Source organism: Rhizoctonia solani, chromosome 9 (genome assembly GCF_016906535.1).
Source record: "Rhizoctonia solani chromosome 9, complete sequence".
Taxonomy (NCBI): domain Eukaryota; kingdom Fungi; phylum Basidiomycota; class Agaricomycetes; order Cantharellales; family Ceratobasidiaceae; genus Rhizoctonia; species Rhizoctonia solani.
This window is the reverse complement of record NC_057378.1, coordinates 286,019-300,371: the sequence shown is the minus strand read 5'-3', so window position 1 is coordinate 300,371 and position 14,353 is coordinate 286,019. Positions and strand designations below refer to the sequence as shown.

The following is a 14,353-nucleotide window of genomic DNA, read 5'->3' as shown; positions in this document are numbered from 1 at the left end:
AGGACTTTCTAGCGATCCTGCAGTGGCTAGCCCAGCTCAGGTATTGGTCGGTCATCAAACCTCCTTTCACAGCAATATACCTCTATGAAATGACCGGAAGCGGCATATGGAGTAGTTGGCCAATGGAAGAACAATACAGGCAAAATATCAGCTTCGACTCTGATCCATCTATCGCATTCCTATCGAGGCCCGGGAATGAAACAGGGTGGCCCGGTTCCAGCAAGGGCTCTGAACATATATGGCTTCGTATATGCGGTCAACCTTTCCCCTTGCAGATCCACCAGTTCTATCTTTTGACCCAAGTCGCATTTCCTGAACGGGTACTCCAAGTATACATAACTCCTCGTCATCATCTTTTTAACTACTTTTCCAATATCATCTGGAGTGTCGCTTACTATTAGTATGAAAACTCTGAAAACTACATACATGGGTCCTCACGACTTGAAGCCATCCGATACACCCTTCGATCCAATTTCTGTTCCTTTGTTCTATCAAAACACATACCCCGAAGACGAAGGTAAAGATATTGCGAAGAAGAAACTTCCGCAGGTAGCATGGGTGTCCACCCTGCTACCCTTGGCTATGTACTTCATCATATCAACTGGTATCGCCTTGATGGTTCTCTGCTACGTAAGCAATCGCCCTTTCAACACCATCCATCGCAGGCCCTATGTACGAACGATCGATGGACAGCTGCCAACCTCATTTTCCCTCGCCCAATCAGACGTTGTTGCGCTTCTTTCAACCCTCATCGTAGTCCAGAAATGGGCACTCATGGGGTGGGTGGTCCCCCTTTGCTGGTCCATCGCTATCATTCTCATGGAGAAGTACGGCCTATATCGCCGAGATCTTAAAACGCTGGTCAAGTACCGGGTACTCGCACCAAGGACGTACTTTGCAAGCACTCCTACATTTGTCATCGGGACTTTATTATTAGCTAGCTTGGCTGCGAATTCGATTTCCCCTCTTTTAACGGGGTCTATAGTTTGGGATCCACAGAACACACCTATACGCTATTTATCCACAGCTCCTATACCTTTCCTATCAGCGGAAAACGAGTCCGGAGATGTTATTCCTGGGTCATTTATGGACTTATACATGAGCAGCGACACATTGCGCCAGGATGTGGCTAGGTGGGGCTCAGGCCTGGTTGGCATTGCATGGAAGCGTGAGCCCGAGAAAGGGGTGCTCAAGGTAGTCTCAAAGCTTGTCGAGACGCTAGCAATCAACAGCACTGTCGAAACGGTCACTCTTCCGTACTTTGCCATTCATTCCGTCGAGTGGATACGAAACGAAAATGATCTTCCTGCCTATGCAAGAAACATACGCCCGGAGGAAGCTATGCAGCAATCATTAAACCTGTCGCCAGGAGGAGCCGTTACGATATTCACAGGGGCCTCCATACTGGTACCAGATCTATCTAATCCCACCAACTGGTCGAACGATCCGTGGGTCTCTAGAACGATAGAAGGAAAACGGCTATTGATTCATTCAGTTGGCTCAATGGACGAGTTCAAATACATGTCAACCCGAGGACTACCTCCCGGCGCATACCTGTATGTCGACAAGGTCACTGAAGAGCCCTTTGCGTTCGCTTGGGTCACGTTTAGCGCTGGGGTAGGAAAGTGTAAAAACCATCAGTGCATCGTGTCATCCTCTTCTACCATACAGAGCGATGCTCGAATTAGCCTCGAGCCACACCCCTTCACTTTTCAAGCGCTGGAAATGGCAGCTACGGTCTCTGCTGCTCTAGTTTATCAAAACACTTCGATTCCTTACCCATGGGAGAACTTTGACGACTATATCGAAGCGCTTCTCGTGCGCTCGTACTCGGCCGCATGGAACGCAATCTCGAATGTCATGTCGGCGTCACAGACCGCATCGGGCTATTACCCTGCTCTTCCAGGCCTTGTTGCCAAGGTTGACCACGCACGCGTATTCGGCTGGTTGGGGCTCCAGATATCCGTTACGCTTCTCAGCGTCGTTTTCCTTGTTTTGCACCGCAATATTTCTAGCTTTCCCCTACTTGGCGACGTGACTCTTGTTGCCTTTTACTTGGACACCACAAGCCTCCCAGAGAGCGGCAGTCCATATACTTCTCTTCATGGAGCGCTCAAGGTTGACGACGAAGATAGAAAGCTCAAAGTGAGGCTGATACAAGATCGAGATACGGACGCCTAACACTCTGTTTATTATTTAAACCATATCTGGGTTTCCGGACGTCTCGGTAAACTTGTGAGCTGTTGTTAATTTGCTTGTTTCTTCCGTACTTGTATTTTTCATTGTTTATGTACCGGATAAATGTTAAACTATGTACTATCAACTATGATTTCCGACATTGTATACGTTCGGTATCCATATGCCACGGCAAGAGATCAATTGCCAGAGGTGAGGCACGCAGTGAAATCACCAATCCAAGACAACTTGATATTAAAAACCATATCAAAAAAAGAACTAACTAACGCAACTCCTTTTCCCAATCTATAGAAAAGGGTTACCTTGGAGTGTAGCAGAATTCACATTTCAGGCGTAGATACATGCCAAAAGCTCTCATTTCCCACCGACATGGCTCTTCCACAGCCCCCAGAATTATTTGCATCGTTTCTAAGCGCTCTCTAGAGATAGAGACATGTAATGTTCTACAGCACTAAATGAGGGCAAGATAACGTGTGGATGTTGTTGCTCCTCTCAGCAAGGTGCCGAGTAAGCGTATTTTTAAACTTGAGCTATGGTGCCTTCGTGTACCCATCGAGGTAATATTAAAAAAAATAGATATATACATGTATACGTATATGACCGTCTTCAGAAATCAGCGGGGATGAGAGATCTGATGCGGCGTGCGTGGATGGGAGCTGAGGCACCGAGATGCCTAAGTCGACGATCGTCGAGCAGAGTGGGCAAAAGGAGTGGTGAGAAAAGGCTCTATGAGAAAACGACGGTCCCCGAGACAACTTGTAGAAAGTGGATGGGAGGTTGGGCGCCAAAAGAACAAACTAAAAGCGCGATAACGGACCGAATGCGCTGTGGAAGTATGGTCGATTGAGCAGAATCGGCAATCACGTGACTAATTACATGCAACCCAGTGCCTAAGTCTGGGCTCGTGTGTCTCCGCAGGCCTTGATTGACAGTCCCTATTACAAGGGACTCAATAGTGGAAATTCATCCCAATCGAGTTCTAGTTCTATAGCCCGTCCGAGTTGAGTATTTCTTTGTCCATTAATGTCAATACCACGAATACCTTATTGAGTATCGAGCCGCCCACGCCAGCACGGCAGTGTCTCGCATTGGATGATGCATAATGTCATGTGTGACTCCGAGTGATATCTAGACCCCAAACCTCCTTCGATGCCTCATGGTGCTAATCTTAACACCACCTGGGGGGGCGGGCTTCTGCCTTGCTTGCCCTGGATTCCGGTATCATGCGTAGGGAGCTCTGGAGTACTCGCGGGGAGCCACGGATGAATTGGACCCATAACCTAAGCGCCTGAGCGCTATGGGGTGCTGGGGGTCCCCGTAGAGTATGCATGTGGTTACAGTACGAAGCTAATACAACTAGCTGGCAACTATTGATTACCTGGTATTTGTCAGCAAGAGCTTCCATGCCTTGTGTCCTTCCCGGGCTCGTGGTGAGACCGACATGTGACGGGGTCCAGAGACGCCCTCGTCTCGTCTGGCGGCAGCCATTGTCAACCTTCGAGGAAGTCTATCATTACATAATCAACTACGGCTCTCCAACCAGTGCACAATGGTTATGCATGTACTGTGCGAACTTTGATTAGCCCCACTTGGCTGTTGATGAATCAACGGTCTTCCATTTATAATGATATATCAATTATCATCACCAAAACAGCATAAACGTCGGTTCAAGACTGCAGGACCGAGACAAACAAGCATCAGCTTCTATTGTTATCCACTTATTGCATTCCTGATGGGCACTCGGACCACGAATGGGAGTAAACCCTTCTTAACTGCTGGGATTCCACACATATAAGCTTGTATACGCCATCGACGTTCTTTCTCATACAGCCGTTATCCTGTGGGCCAAGTCACATTTCTTGAGCGGTTAACTTAAGTGGGCCTAACTACTCTCACCCCGTTGTAAGTCACATGGACCACCAATTTCCGGGCTATTACTCATTATAAGTTGTATAAAACTTCAGGAGGTTACAGACATGAATCCTCTCAACTTAAGGTCGTCAAACATATTCTCCGATTTGGGCCCTGGTACTCCATTATATCACAAGACAGTCTTCAAAGATGAAGAGACTTCTATCAGAAAGAACCCGCCGTGGATGACCCGGGCGTCAAGCATACTACCCTTAGTCATGCATTACATCACATCGACCGGCATTGCCCTCACGCTTATGTATTATATGAACAATCGTCCCTTCAACTCTACCCATCGTAGGCCACTTGTTCAAACGATTGATGGAAAATTGCCAACATCATTCTCTCTCACACAATCAGACATTGTTACGGTCCTGTCCTCTCTCCTTGTGGTCCAGAAATGGGCGCTCATGGCATGGGTAGTCCCACTTTGTTGGTCCATTACCATCTTTCTAATGGAAAGAAATGGTCTGCATCGCCAAGATCTTAAAGCGCTGGTCAAGTACCGAGTGCTCATGCCACAAACCTACACAGCAAGCATACACACGCTCATAATCGGCACTTTGTTATTGATCAGTTTGGCCGCAAATCTGACGTCTCCGATTATAACGGGCTCCATAGCTTGGGATCCACGGAACACACCTATAAGCTGCTTGTCGACTACACCCATCCACTTTCTGGAATTTGAAGATGAGTTCGCATCGGTAGTTCCCGGGCCATTTATCGATATGTATCTGAAGAGTGCCACGTTTCGACAGAGCTTGGCTCATTGGGGCCCAAGTCTGGTCAACATTGCTTGGGGGCGTGCCTCTGAGAAAGGACTCTTTAAAAGAGTCTCAAAGTTTGTGGAACTGCTAGCAATCAACAGTACTATTGAAACGGTTGCCCTCCCATACTTCACCACCGATTCCATACAATGGATACGTAACCCAAGCGAGCTGCCCGACTACATCAGAAACATGCACCCCGAGGACGTTATGTACGCATCGTTGAATCTATCACCGGGGGGAAACGTTACAATAGTCGCGGGAGCTGCATTGTTGATACCGAATCTATCTAATCCCACCGGCTGGTCGATCAACCCATGGGCTTCTAGAACGATAGAAGAGAAACGCCTATTAATTTATGCAGCTGGCTCAATTGAAAAAATGAGTCCCATGGCAACTCGAAGACTACCCAAGGACACATACATATACGTAGATGAAGCTAACATGGACACATTTTTATTCGCTTGGATCACTTTTAGAGCTGGAGCGGGAAGATGCAAAGATTATCAGTGTATCATTTCATCCCGTTCCACGATACAAAACAATGACCAAATTGCCCTTGAGCCGCATTCACTCGCCTTTCAAGCTTTGGAGATGGCAGCCACAGTTGCAGCTGGTTTGGCCTACCAAAATACCTCTATTCCCTACATTTCAGAGAACCTCAACGATTATATCGAGGCAATTCTACTTCGCTCATACTCAGCTGCATGGAACTCCATCGCAAATTTCGTGTCAACGTCGCAAATTGTCTCAGGCTACCATCCCGCCTTGCCCGTCCTAGTCGCCAAGGTCAACAAAGCACGTGTGTTTGGGTGGTTGGGACTTCAACTGTCCGTTACGCTTTTCAGCATTGTTTTCCTAGTTTTGCAACAAAGAACTTCCAATTTTTCACCGATTGGAGACGTTACCCTCGCTGCGTTCTACTTGGACACTACAAGTCTCCCAGAAAGTGACAGTCCATACGCTTACGTCAATGGAGCACTCAAGGTCTACGACGAAGACGATCGGCTGAAAGTAAAAGTGGTCCGAGATTTGGATAAGGTTGCGTGAGAGGCTACTTGTTGTGCCTATGCCTGGCTCTTACAACACTCCAACGAACTCCTGAACGTTGTGTGATTTTGTTTCTTACGGGGTTATAGTGTTCGTAGGTGTACGTGATGTAGAGAATAATTTGAAACATGTGTCAGAATTTATCATATGGATATCTGATCTTTGCTGGGGATTCTTAGACCAGGATATTGTGAACAAGACCATGGTGCTATCGGAGTCTCGTCCAGACGGCCATACCCAGGTACATGCATAATGCAGCGAGGCTGATGGGAAGTCTGCTCAACCAGAACCTGAAAGCTTACAAGCGCTCGGGAACGCAATAAATCATTTGCCATACCTGAGAAGCCCTCTGGAGGTACGTAGCAGCGGAAAGAGATGACCATCGGGATACGCCGATATGCGTTATGCACGTGCGACTTGGGAGCATACCCCCTCCCCCGTATAGCCCCCTACCTTGCGATCCACACTCCGCGTCCAATGCATCTCACGACCGAACTCTACCAAAAACCAAAATCACCAATCCAAGACAACTTGATATTCAAAACCATATCAAAAAAAAGAACTAATTAACACAATTCTTTTTTCCCACATTTATAAAAGCGGGCTTAAGGGACATCAGAATGAGTGCAACAAATTTTGTATAGTACCGATAGCGTCAGCAGGGGGGTGGAAAGAAGACAAGGGAAAGGGGGGAGGGATAGCGGAAATGAGCGAAAAGCGCGCGCGCGAGTGCGTGTGTGATGATGGTCATGGGCGATGTACGAAAGAGCAAAGCGCGTGTAGACTTGGAAAACAAAAACAAATAATGCCGAGGCTTGTGAGAGCAAGACGCATCGATTTGGAAAGCGAGACGCAGGAACTTGAAAGCGAAACGCGGGCATCGAGAAAAGGCGCTGAATATAAAAGCAAAAAAAAGAGATAATTACGTTCAGATAAAACTTGTTCAAATCCAGAAAATCGTCTATTAGATCGTTCTAGTTGGCCTTGTTGACTTGGGCCTGGGCTTGAGCTTGTGCGTGGCCATTCAGAGCCAATCCGCTCAACAGCTGCGATGCCTATCAGTCTCGATCAAGAACGAAGCAAAAAAGAAAACGCACCATACTTAGTCCACCCGGACTGCGGGCCTCGACACCACCCGTAGAGCGCATCGGCTCAAAAATGACATCATCATCCGAATCTTCGTCCTCGAGAATCTTGTCCGTCTCGTGGTTCGGCTGATACGAATACCCATGGAACGTGCCGTTCTCATAGAGCCCGGCAGAACTAGGCACAAACAACCCGTTCGCGCCATCCCCAAAGACACCTTGGCCAAAAATCCCGTGGCCGAACCCGTTCTTTCCGTTTTCGCCGATCGCTCCGTACGTCGTGTGTTCGCCATAGCCGTTCTCACCAGTGGACGTTTCGTAGTTCCCGCTCGGCCCGCCCGAGGACTCGCTCCCTTCGAACGCGGCCTTGTCGTCGGTGTGCACAAACGGACATTCGGATCCGTTGCGGCAGCCTGGGGTCGGGTAGAATTTGCATACGACCGGGGTAGGGGTCTCGAGCGTGTGGAGGTAGTTGCAGTTGTCGCCGCGCAGGCACTGGCCTTGCTGGAACCATTTGCAGGGGCGGGCTGGATGAACTGTGAGAGGGTGAGAGATGCGGGGTATATATGTGGGACTTACTCCTCCAGTACGGGTTCTCCCTGCTGTCTTGTGCCTGACCTTGGGTATCCAAGCCATGTTCAACGTCGTCGCCGTACGTGTGCTTGAATGGGCATTCGTCGCCCTGGTTACAGCGACCTGCGGCCCAGTATTTACATTCACGGGCTATTGGAACGCGTAAGCGATTAGATCAAGAACACGATACGATAAACTCACTTCGGAAAAGAGGGTGCATGCTCTCCTTGCCCGCGCTCCCAGCATCGGGGCTCATAAGACCAGCATTGTTCGACAACAACTGATCGTGTATACTATTCTCTCCGTTAGCATATCATCCACCTCGACAAGTCAAAAAACGCACAAGTTGCATTCATCCCCAGCAGGACACTCCCTGCCCAAAAGCGGATTAAAGAACTTGCACGGCAGAGCTAACCCAGGGTTCATAAGTCCACACAACTAACCATCCAAGACAAACACAACATACTTTTATACCCCCTCGGCCTCTCCCCGCCATTCTTCTCAGCATCAGGTTCGGTATCCCGATCGCCTCCGATTTGACTCCCGTGTTCATGCTCGTGGTCGTGCTCATGATCCGTAGTGAACCCGTCGGCGAAATCTTCATAGCTCATGATGGGGGGAACGTCCCCTTCGCCATCACTCTCCAAGTCCGGCGCAACGCCAGTCAACCCAAGCCCGAGTCCAAGCCCAGCCCCGGCCCCAACCCCAACCCCAAGTCCTAGTCCAAGCCCAAGCCCAGACGTCTTGCGTTCGGGAACAGGAGCAGAGGACGGAGGAGGGGCAGAGGAGGGAGGAGCAGGAGGAGCAGGAACCGAATTGAAGAACCCGTCTCCGAACGCGTTGGCGAGCGGACTGCGGGGCGCGAGCGCCAGCGGGCTTCCCGGCACACTCGTGCTCGCCTGGATCTCGTTGGAGATGTGCGGCGGGAGCGGGCTCGCCACGCGCCATCCGGTTCCGCTCAGCTCGTTTCCTGGTGGGGGGAGTGTTCGGATGAGCGGCGTGTTGGCGCCGCTGCCTGGGGCTGTGTGGGTCGTCGAGGGAAGGGACGATCCCAGTCCGAGTCCCAGACCGTTGATGCTGGGTCCTAATCCGTTGGCGCTGGGCGCTAAAATAGTTGCGGGATGAGGCACGATCCGACTTGGCGGGATACCAATGTGGGTTGGACTTGGGCTCGGAGCACGCGGGATAGGAGTGTGCGTGCGAGTATGCGGTTGAGATGCATGGGCACGTTCGAGGTTGAAGCCAAGCCCGAGCAAAGACCCGAATGCGCTATTGGGACGATCGGCGGCGAGGCTGAGGGACGAGGAACGGGCGAGGGGGGATGGAACGCTGTCTGTGCCGTTGTAGGATGCTCCGCGGGTAAGAGGCAAACGAGAGTCTGCGAGAAGACTGGGTCGAGATTCAGAGAGGAGACTGCTGCCTCGGCCTTCGGACAATAGACTCGAACGACGTTCTTCAAGGAGGCTGGAGCGACGTTCGTCCAATAAACTTGGACGACGGTCTTCGAGCAACCCGGTTTCCCTCCTCGGAAGTTCTCCAAAGCTCGCAGTCCGAATCAGTTCCTTTCGCGACGTACGTTCCCCTACCACACTTGATCCGGCTCGTTCGCCCAACAATCCAAGTCGTTCGCCCAGGCTGAGCGGGGGTGCTATAGGGGTGGGCTCGGCCGCAAGAGGACGCGAGACAATGGCCGGGCTGGCACGAGCGCTGACCGAAGGGGGAAGCGCCGAGGCGGTCGAAAACGGAGAATCAGCCGGGCGAACGCCATTGACTTCGACATGTTTGAAATCGCATCGGTCGCCATAGGCGCAACCGGGGTAGTTGCGGCACAGGGTGCCTACACTATAAGCCAACGCCTATAAAATATGACAAATACTCACTGGTCGATTTGGGACTCGCCTGGACTTGGTCGGCAGGCTGTCGTACCAAGCCAAGTCAGTATGAATAATCCTTGAAAAAAGTAGAGATGCGTACCTCGGGAACAACATGCAAAAAGCGACAGTCCTTGCCGTATTCACACATTCCACTCGAGTAGAACCTGCACACTGTGCGTTTCATTTCAACTTCTGCTTCACCTTCACTCAGTTTGGAGCGCTTGGGGACACCGATGCCCATGATGCGACTGCCAGGCGGGAAGCGGGGTCTGGGGCGGCCGGTGAGCGAATTAACGCGTGGATTCACGTGGGGATCCGAGTTGGGCGGTCTCATATGCGGGTTTGGAGCACTGCGGAATTAAGTAAATAAACTTGTGGGACATCGCAGAGACTCACTTGGCTGGGATTCCGCCCATTTTTGCAATGATCTCGGGGTCATCGGTATGCAAAAAGGCACAAGCGTCAAAGGTGCGGGTGCACTGTCCCTTTTGGTAAAAGGAGCACAATTTTGCTTAAATGGGAATAAACAGATGTATGGGACAGATGGGCAGAACCAATGCTCACTGTGCTTGAACTTGGCTCGATGCTCCTCGCGCGTCAACTCGGCCAGATCGCCTGCGCTCATGACTACCGAGACCTGGGTCTGGCGGCGCTGGCGTTGCTGCATGTCGTCAAAGCCCGCTAGCGCTGGGTGTGTGTGCACATTCATTATACAGCTACTTGTCGTCGACGAAAAAACAAGACTATGGCGTTGCCCTGTTGCCGCCTCGTGCCACCTCTCCCCCGATCATAAATTGCTTCCGTTGATGCCTCTGCGTCTCGTGACCGCCGCTTGCCTAATTTGGCCACATCAGTTGCTTCGCGTTCGCGCTTGGGGAAGAATGCCTGGTGCACTGCGTGTGTCGCCATGCGCCCGTGTAGGTGTCGGACTATTCGAGCGCGGTTGTGTACTAGTGGAACTTGGGCTTGACTCGCGGGGGTGAATTGCCGGTGTGCGGGGCACAGATGCCACTTGCCGGCTAATGTGGGGCCGAAGGATCCTAGTCCGGAACTCCACACGGTAGCTGTTTCAATTTCGTCTTTTACAAGTGGTGATATTCACCTCGTACTCAATCTGGCTTTCTCTTGCTCAAATTGATTTTATCCCGCTTTTGCAATCTTGTTTTGATTTAGTAGCCGGTGGTCATGATTGTTACAATACGTTTGGGCGCTAATCACCTTGAGACTTGTTTGCCGTGCAACCTGGGTAGCTTCTAATCGAAATATTTGATCAACATTTGCCTCGAGAACTCATACGCGTGCATGAACGAACCATCTGCTCATCCGGTATGATATGCCCGGTCTACATTAGCCCACTCACAAGAGATGAAAAGCAATACTCCCCTGCGACAGTCCCAGAATAGACGACGCCCTAATAACTTTAGTCAATGATCAAAAAGACCAAATTGTGCTCGCTGAAAAAAAAAGGCTCAGAAACGTATGCTGTACGCATTGAACGACCCCATTTCACTTGCTTGAACCTTTAACTTTGGTCGGTCAGTGCCCGCTCTGAGGACTCCTGCAATCGTGAATACAGCAACGTCTTCATTGTTCTGGGCCTCGTATCTTCCAAATAAAAACTCAGAAGATAACTATTTCCAGTGATTTATAGTGGATATTTGGATACTTTGAGTTGGACTATCGCAAGAAGTGTACTCAGTAATCAAAGTATGATATAAATTGTGAACTGACATGCACTCTAGGTTAATCTATCTATGCAAAGCAGGACTCAAAATGCATAAATAAAAATAATACTACCAGCTGAAGAGCTAATATGCAAGCTCGAACCTCTTCACCTAGCCAAATAATTGATATCAGTCAAAAAGCAAAACGTGCTTCAACAAGCCGGTTGATCGATTTTCCAAATGAACAGAAGCAGCGAGGCAACCCCCCCGGTGAAGATTGAGGGCTACGATCTGTTGTGTATATGGCATCCAACCACTCAAGCTCCGAGTGTAGATTCCTCGAGTACATATGAAAACAACATACCAGACTGCACGAGCAAAAGACGGAGTGTCAAGGTAACGCGTAGGAATCCCGAACCATATAAGCGCCTTGGGTATAACGTGCGGGAGATTTCTCCGTGGCATCGTCGAATCGACGGCGCTTGAAATACCAACACGAACCAACCAGTTAGACCCCATGTTATATTCTGCTGAATCTTTTGTTACCGCATAGGTAAGATGGATAGTGACTGTAGACCCTGTGGAATTCGGAGAAGTCTCGCCAACGCCCATACAAGGGTACATGGACGTTGGTGACAATAGGCGCAGATACACTGGGTAACGTGGGCCTCTCAACACTGGCTCTCAATGACTACGTTTCGGAAAATAATCGAACAATTCCGTATAAATGGATCAAAGTTTTATTTATCGATATGCTAACTTTGAAAGCTATTGCTTTCCTTTTAGGACTCGCTCTCCGCTATCTAGGGTTCGTATCGTCAACTGAAACACCTCCACTTATCACTTGATACGCGCGTAAAAGTGAAAAAAGATATTGACTCTCTTGTATGCTGCTGCACTAAAAATATAACACGAGACTACTACAGATGTGAAATAAAGATTGAATAGGATCTTATTGTACATCCTTTGAGCGTTTTGATAGCTTGATACACCACGCGTATACCCGATATTCATGGCAACCGAATAAAAAACAAAAGCAGGTTTGAGCCAGTAATGCTCAACTCAAGTAATGAAACTACGATCTAGACTATCTGATCGTCCGAGCTAATACCGACCTTGGGTTTGGTAGAAGCATCGAGACGGCGTCGACGAGTAGCAGCATCTCTACAATAGAGGTTATCATTAGACTCGCTCATCGAGTTTACCAGTCAAACTTACTGCCTGTTAAAAATGCTTTCGGGCCCGGTGAAGATGAATGCGTCATATATAGCGGTACCAACAATAGCGCCAACAATAGGACCAGCCTGGTAGGATGGGTTAAAACGACGTTCAATAAGTTATGTAATAGCGTCAGCGCAAAGCTTACGATAGGTGTATGGAGCCAGTACTGGTCGCGATAGGTCCACACTAAAAGACTCTGGTGTTACTAGATAAGGCTACTATATAGAGGGACGCCTACTTACGTTCACGACCATAACCAGCAATCCAGCACATCAAGCGAGGACCCAGGTCACGGGCGGGATTGATAGCGTAACTGTCATTCATTTCGTTTAGTCAAGTAATATCCGTTGTGAAGGTTGATAGCATACCCAGTTTGCATACCGAGGCATGCGCCCTCGCCAAGAATTGTAATAAAGACAGCGAGAGGAACGAGTCCGCTGGGGGGAGGCCCGTTGTGTTTATCGGTAATCGCAGCAAGTACAATAAGAAGAACGGCAGTTCCTAGAGCTTCCGAAAAGAAACACTGAACTGTTATGGATAACAGTCAGAGTGATATCACATAACTTCACAGTTGGGGCACCTACAGTTGGAAAGATCGTCTGCCTATGAAAGGTTTTAACTTAGTTACACATAAAGTCTGAAGGGTGAAATTATACACACTGCGAAGGTTGCGAACATAGAGGCGCTTCTAGTGACGGTTCTGACCCCTTTTCCATCCTCAAAAATATCAATAGCCCCGTAGTAGTTCGCATACACGAGGCTAGCACCAGCGAATGCGCCCAAGATCTGAGCCGTAATATACAAGGGGACTTTTTTCCAGGAGAACCCCCGGAAGACTGCTTGGGCAAGAGTGACCGCAGGGTTGATGTGACCACCCTATAGCAACTGTTCGTACGTGGTCCCACTCCTAGAAAAAATGACACTTACAGAAATACCGCCCGATACCCACACTCCAAGCGCCGCACCGATGGCCCATCCAAAAGAAATAGAAAGGTATTCCTGTACTCACACACTGAGATAAGACCAATTATAACGATGCTAAAAACCTACTCCTTTTGAGCTAGGCGGTCGCGATGAGATCGTATAGTTCGAAAGGGTGACTTGACAGTTGACGCCAGTACCAAAAATGATGAGAATCATGGTCTGCCAGCTCTTATGTCAGACAGGGCACCGTAATTAAGAAATAGACAGATACTATACCCCAAGAAATTCAGCAGCGGGCTCTCTAAAAAAGGAACTGCGTGGGAACATTAATATATGTACAAAGGAGTGGCTGTGGCTCGGGGCAGAGACATCACGTACCGAAACTTTGCCCATTTATTGGGAAACTCGGTGATCTGCTCATGTGATTCACCCGACTCAACTTGGGGGGTCCATGTAAGGTGTTTGGGCTGATCGTATTTCTCGTGACTGTCAGTTGAACTCGAGCGAGTGCGCATGGTTTCGCTGCCAAAAATGTGGTTCGACTGGTAGCTCATGCTAGGTAAATCAGGTATGCGAGTTTGAGTAAAAGGAGCGTGAATGGTTGCAGACATTTCAGGAAATTAGTAGAATAAAGAGGGGGATGGGGGGTCAGATATGGGTGTTAGTCTCTTGGCTCGTTCAACTGATGTCCCTTATACCATGATTATTCGCTTATCAAGTTGCTACGGTCCTGGTATCCTGACAGACGCTAGCCCAAGGTCGATGGCGTATGGCTGAAACTATTACCTCCTTTATTTACCGGTGCGTTGTCAGGTTGTAGATTTATTAATCCCCTTGTGTCCGGTTACTGGAAATGAGCGTGAAGTTTTTAGGGCGTATCTGAATGGGTTTATGCTTTGCTTCGGGATTAGATTCATCTTTTCTAGTCCTCCGTTACATCTGGATACCTTAACTACTAAGGTTGGTTAGGGCAAAGGTCTCACTCAGAGATGATTATGTTTGTACTACCGGCGTATCGTTATGGTAGCAAACTAACAGTAGACTTTCAGGAGCTCGCGCGTATTGGGATCCAGTACTTAAGTTCTTCT

General features: G+C 49.1%; 4 protein-coding genes across 4 annotated transcripts; 2 read left to right on the top strand and 2 right to left on the bottom strand.

Moving 5' to 3' along the window:
* Positions 1-402: 402 nt before the first annotated feature.
* Positions 403-2,181, top strand: RhiXN_07633 (uncharacterized protein; the record flags this gene model as incomplete). Its single annotated transcript, XM_043327449.1, has 1 exon — positions 403-2,181. One exon carries the CDS (start codon positions 403-405, stop codon positions 2,179-2,181), a length of 1,779 nt encoding a protein of 592 aa, XP_043182834.1.
* A 1,991-nt stretch (positions 2,182-4,172) lies between these two features.
* Positions 4,173-5,924, top strand: RhiXN_07632 (uncharacterized protein; the record flags this gene model as incomplete). Its single annotated transcript, XM_043327448.1, has 1 exon — positions 4,173-5,924. One exon carries the CDS (start codon positions 4,173-4,175, stop codon positions 5,922-5,924), a length of 1,752 nt encoding a protein of 583 aa, XP_043182833.1.
* Positions 5,925-6,898: 974 nt separating this feature from the next.
* RhiXN_07631 (uncharacterized protein) lies at positions 6,899-10,165 on the bottom strand (the record flags this gene model as incomplete). The annotated part of the gene is made up of 10 exons (XM_043327447.1): positions 6,899-6,970; positions 7,022-7,536; positions 7,589-7,732; positions 7,784-7,875; positions 7,926-7,992; positions 8,049-9,419; positions 9,463-9,499; positions 9,557-9,806; positions 9,853-9,967; positions 10,021-10,165. 10 exons carry the CDS (start codon positions 10,163-10,165, stop codon positions 6,899-6,901), a joined length of 2,808 nt encoding a protein of 935 aa, XP_043182832.1.
* Positions 10,166-12,202: 2,037 nt separating this feature from the next.
* On the bottom strand, positions 12,203-13,819 carry RhiXN_07630 (aquaporin, Major intrinsic protein family; the record flags this gene model as incomplete). The annotated part of the gene is made up of 11 exons (XM_043327446.1): positions 12,203-12,284; positions 12,339-12,424; positions 12,487-12,527; positions 12,584-12,654; positions 12,710-12,869; positions 12,926-12,944; positions 13,002-13,217; positions 13,269-13,340; positions 13,392-13,484; positions 13,542-13,566; positions 13,644-13,819. The coding sequence occupies 11 exons, from the start codon at positions 13,817-13,819 to the stop codon at positions 12,203-12,205; spliced, it is 1,041 nt and encodes a 346-aa protein (XP_043182831.1).
* Between the last annotated feature and the right edge of the window lie 534 nt (positions 13,820-14,353).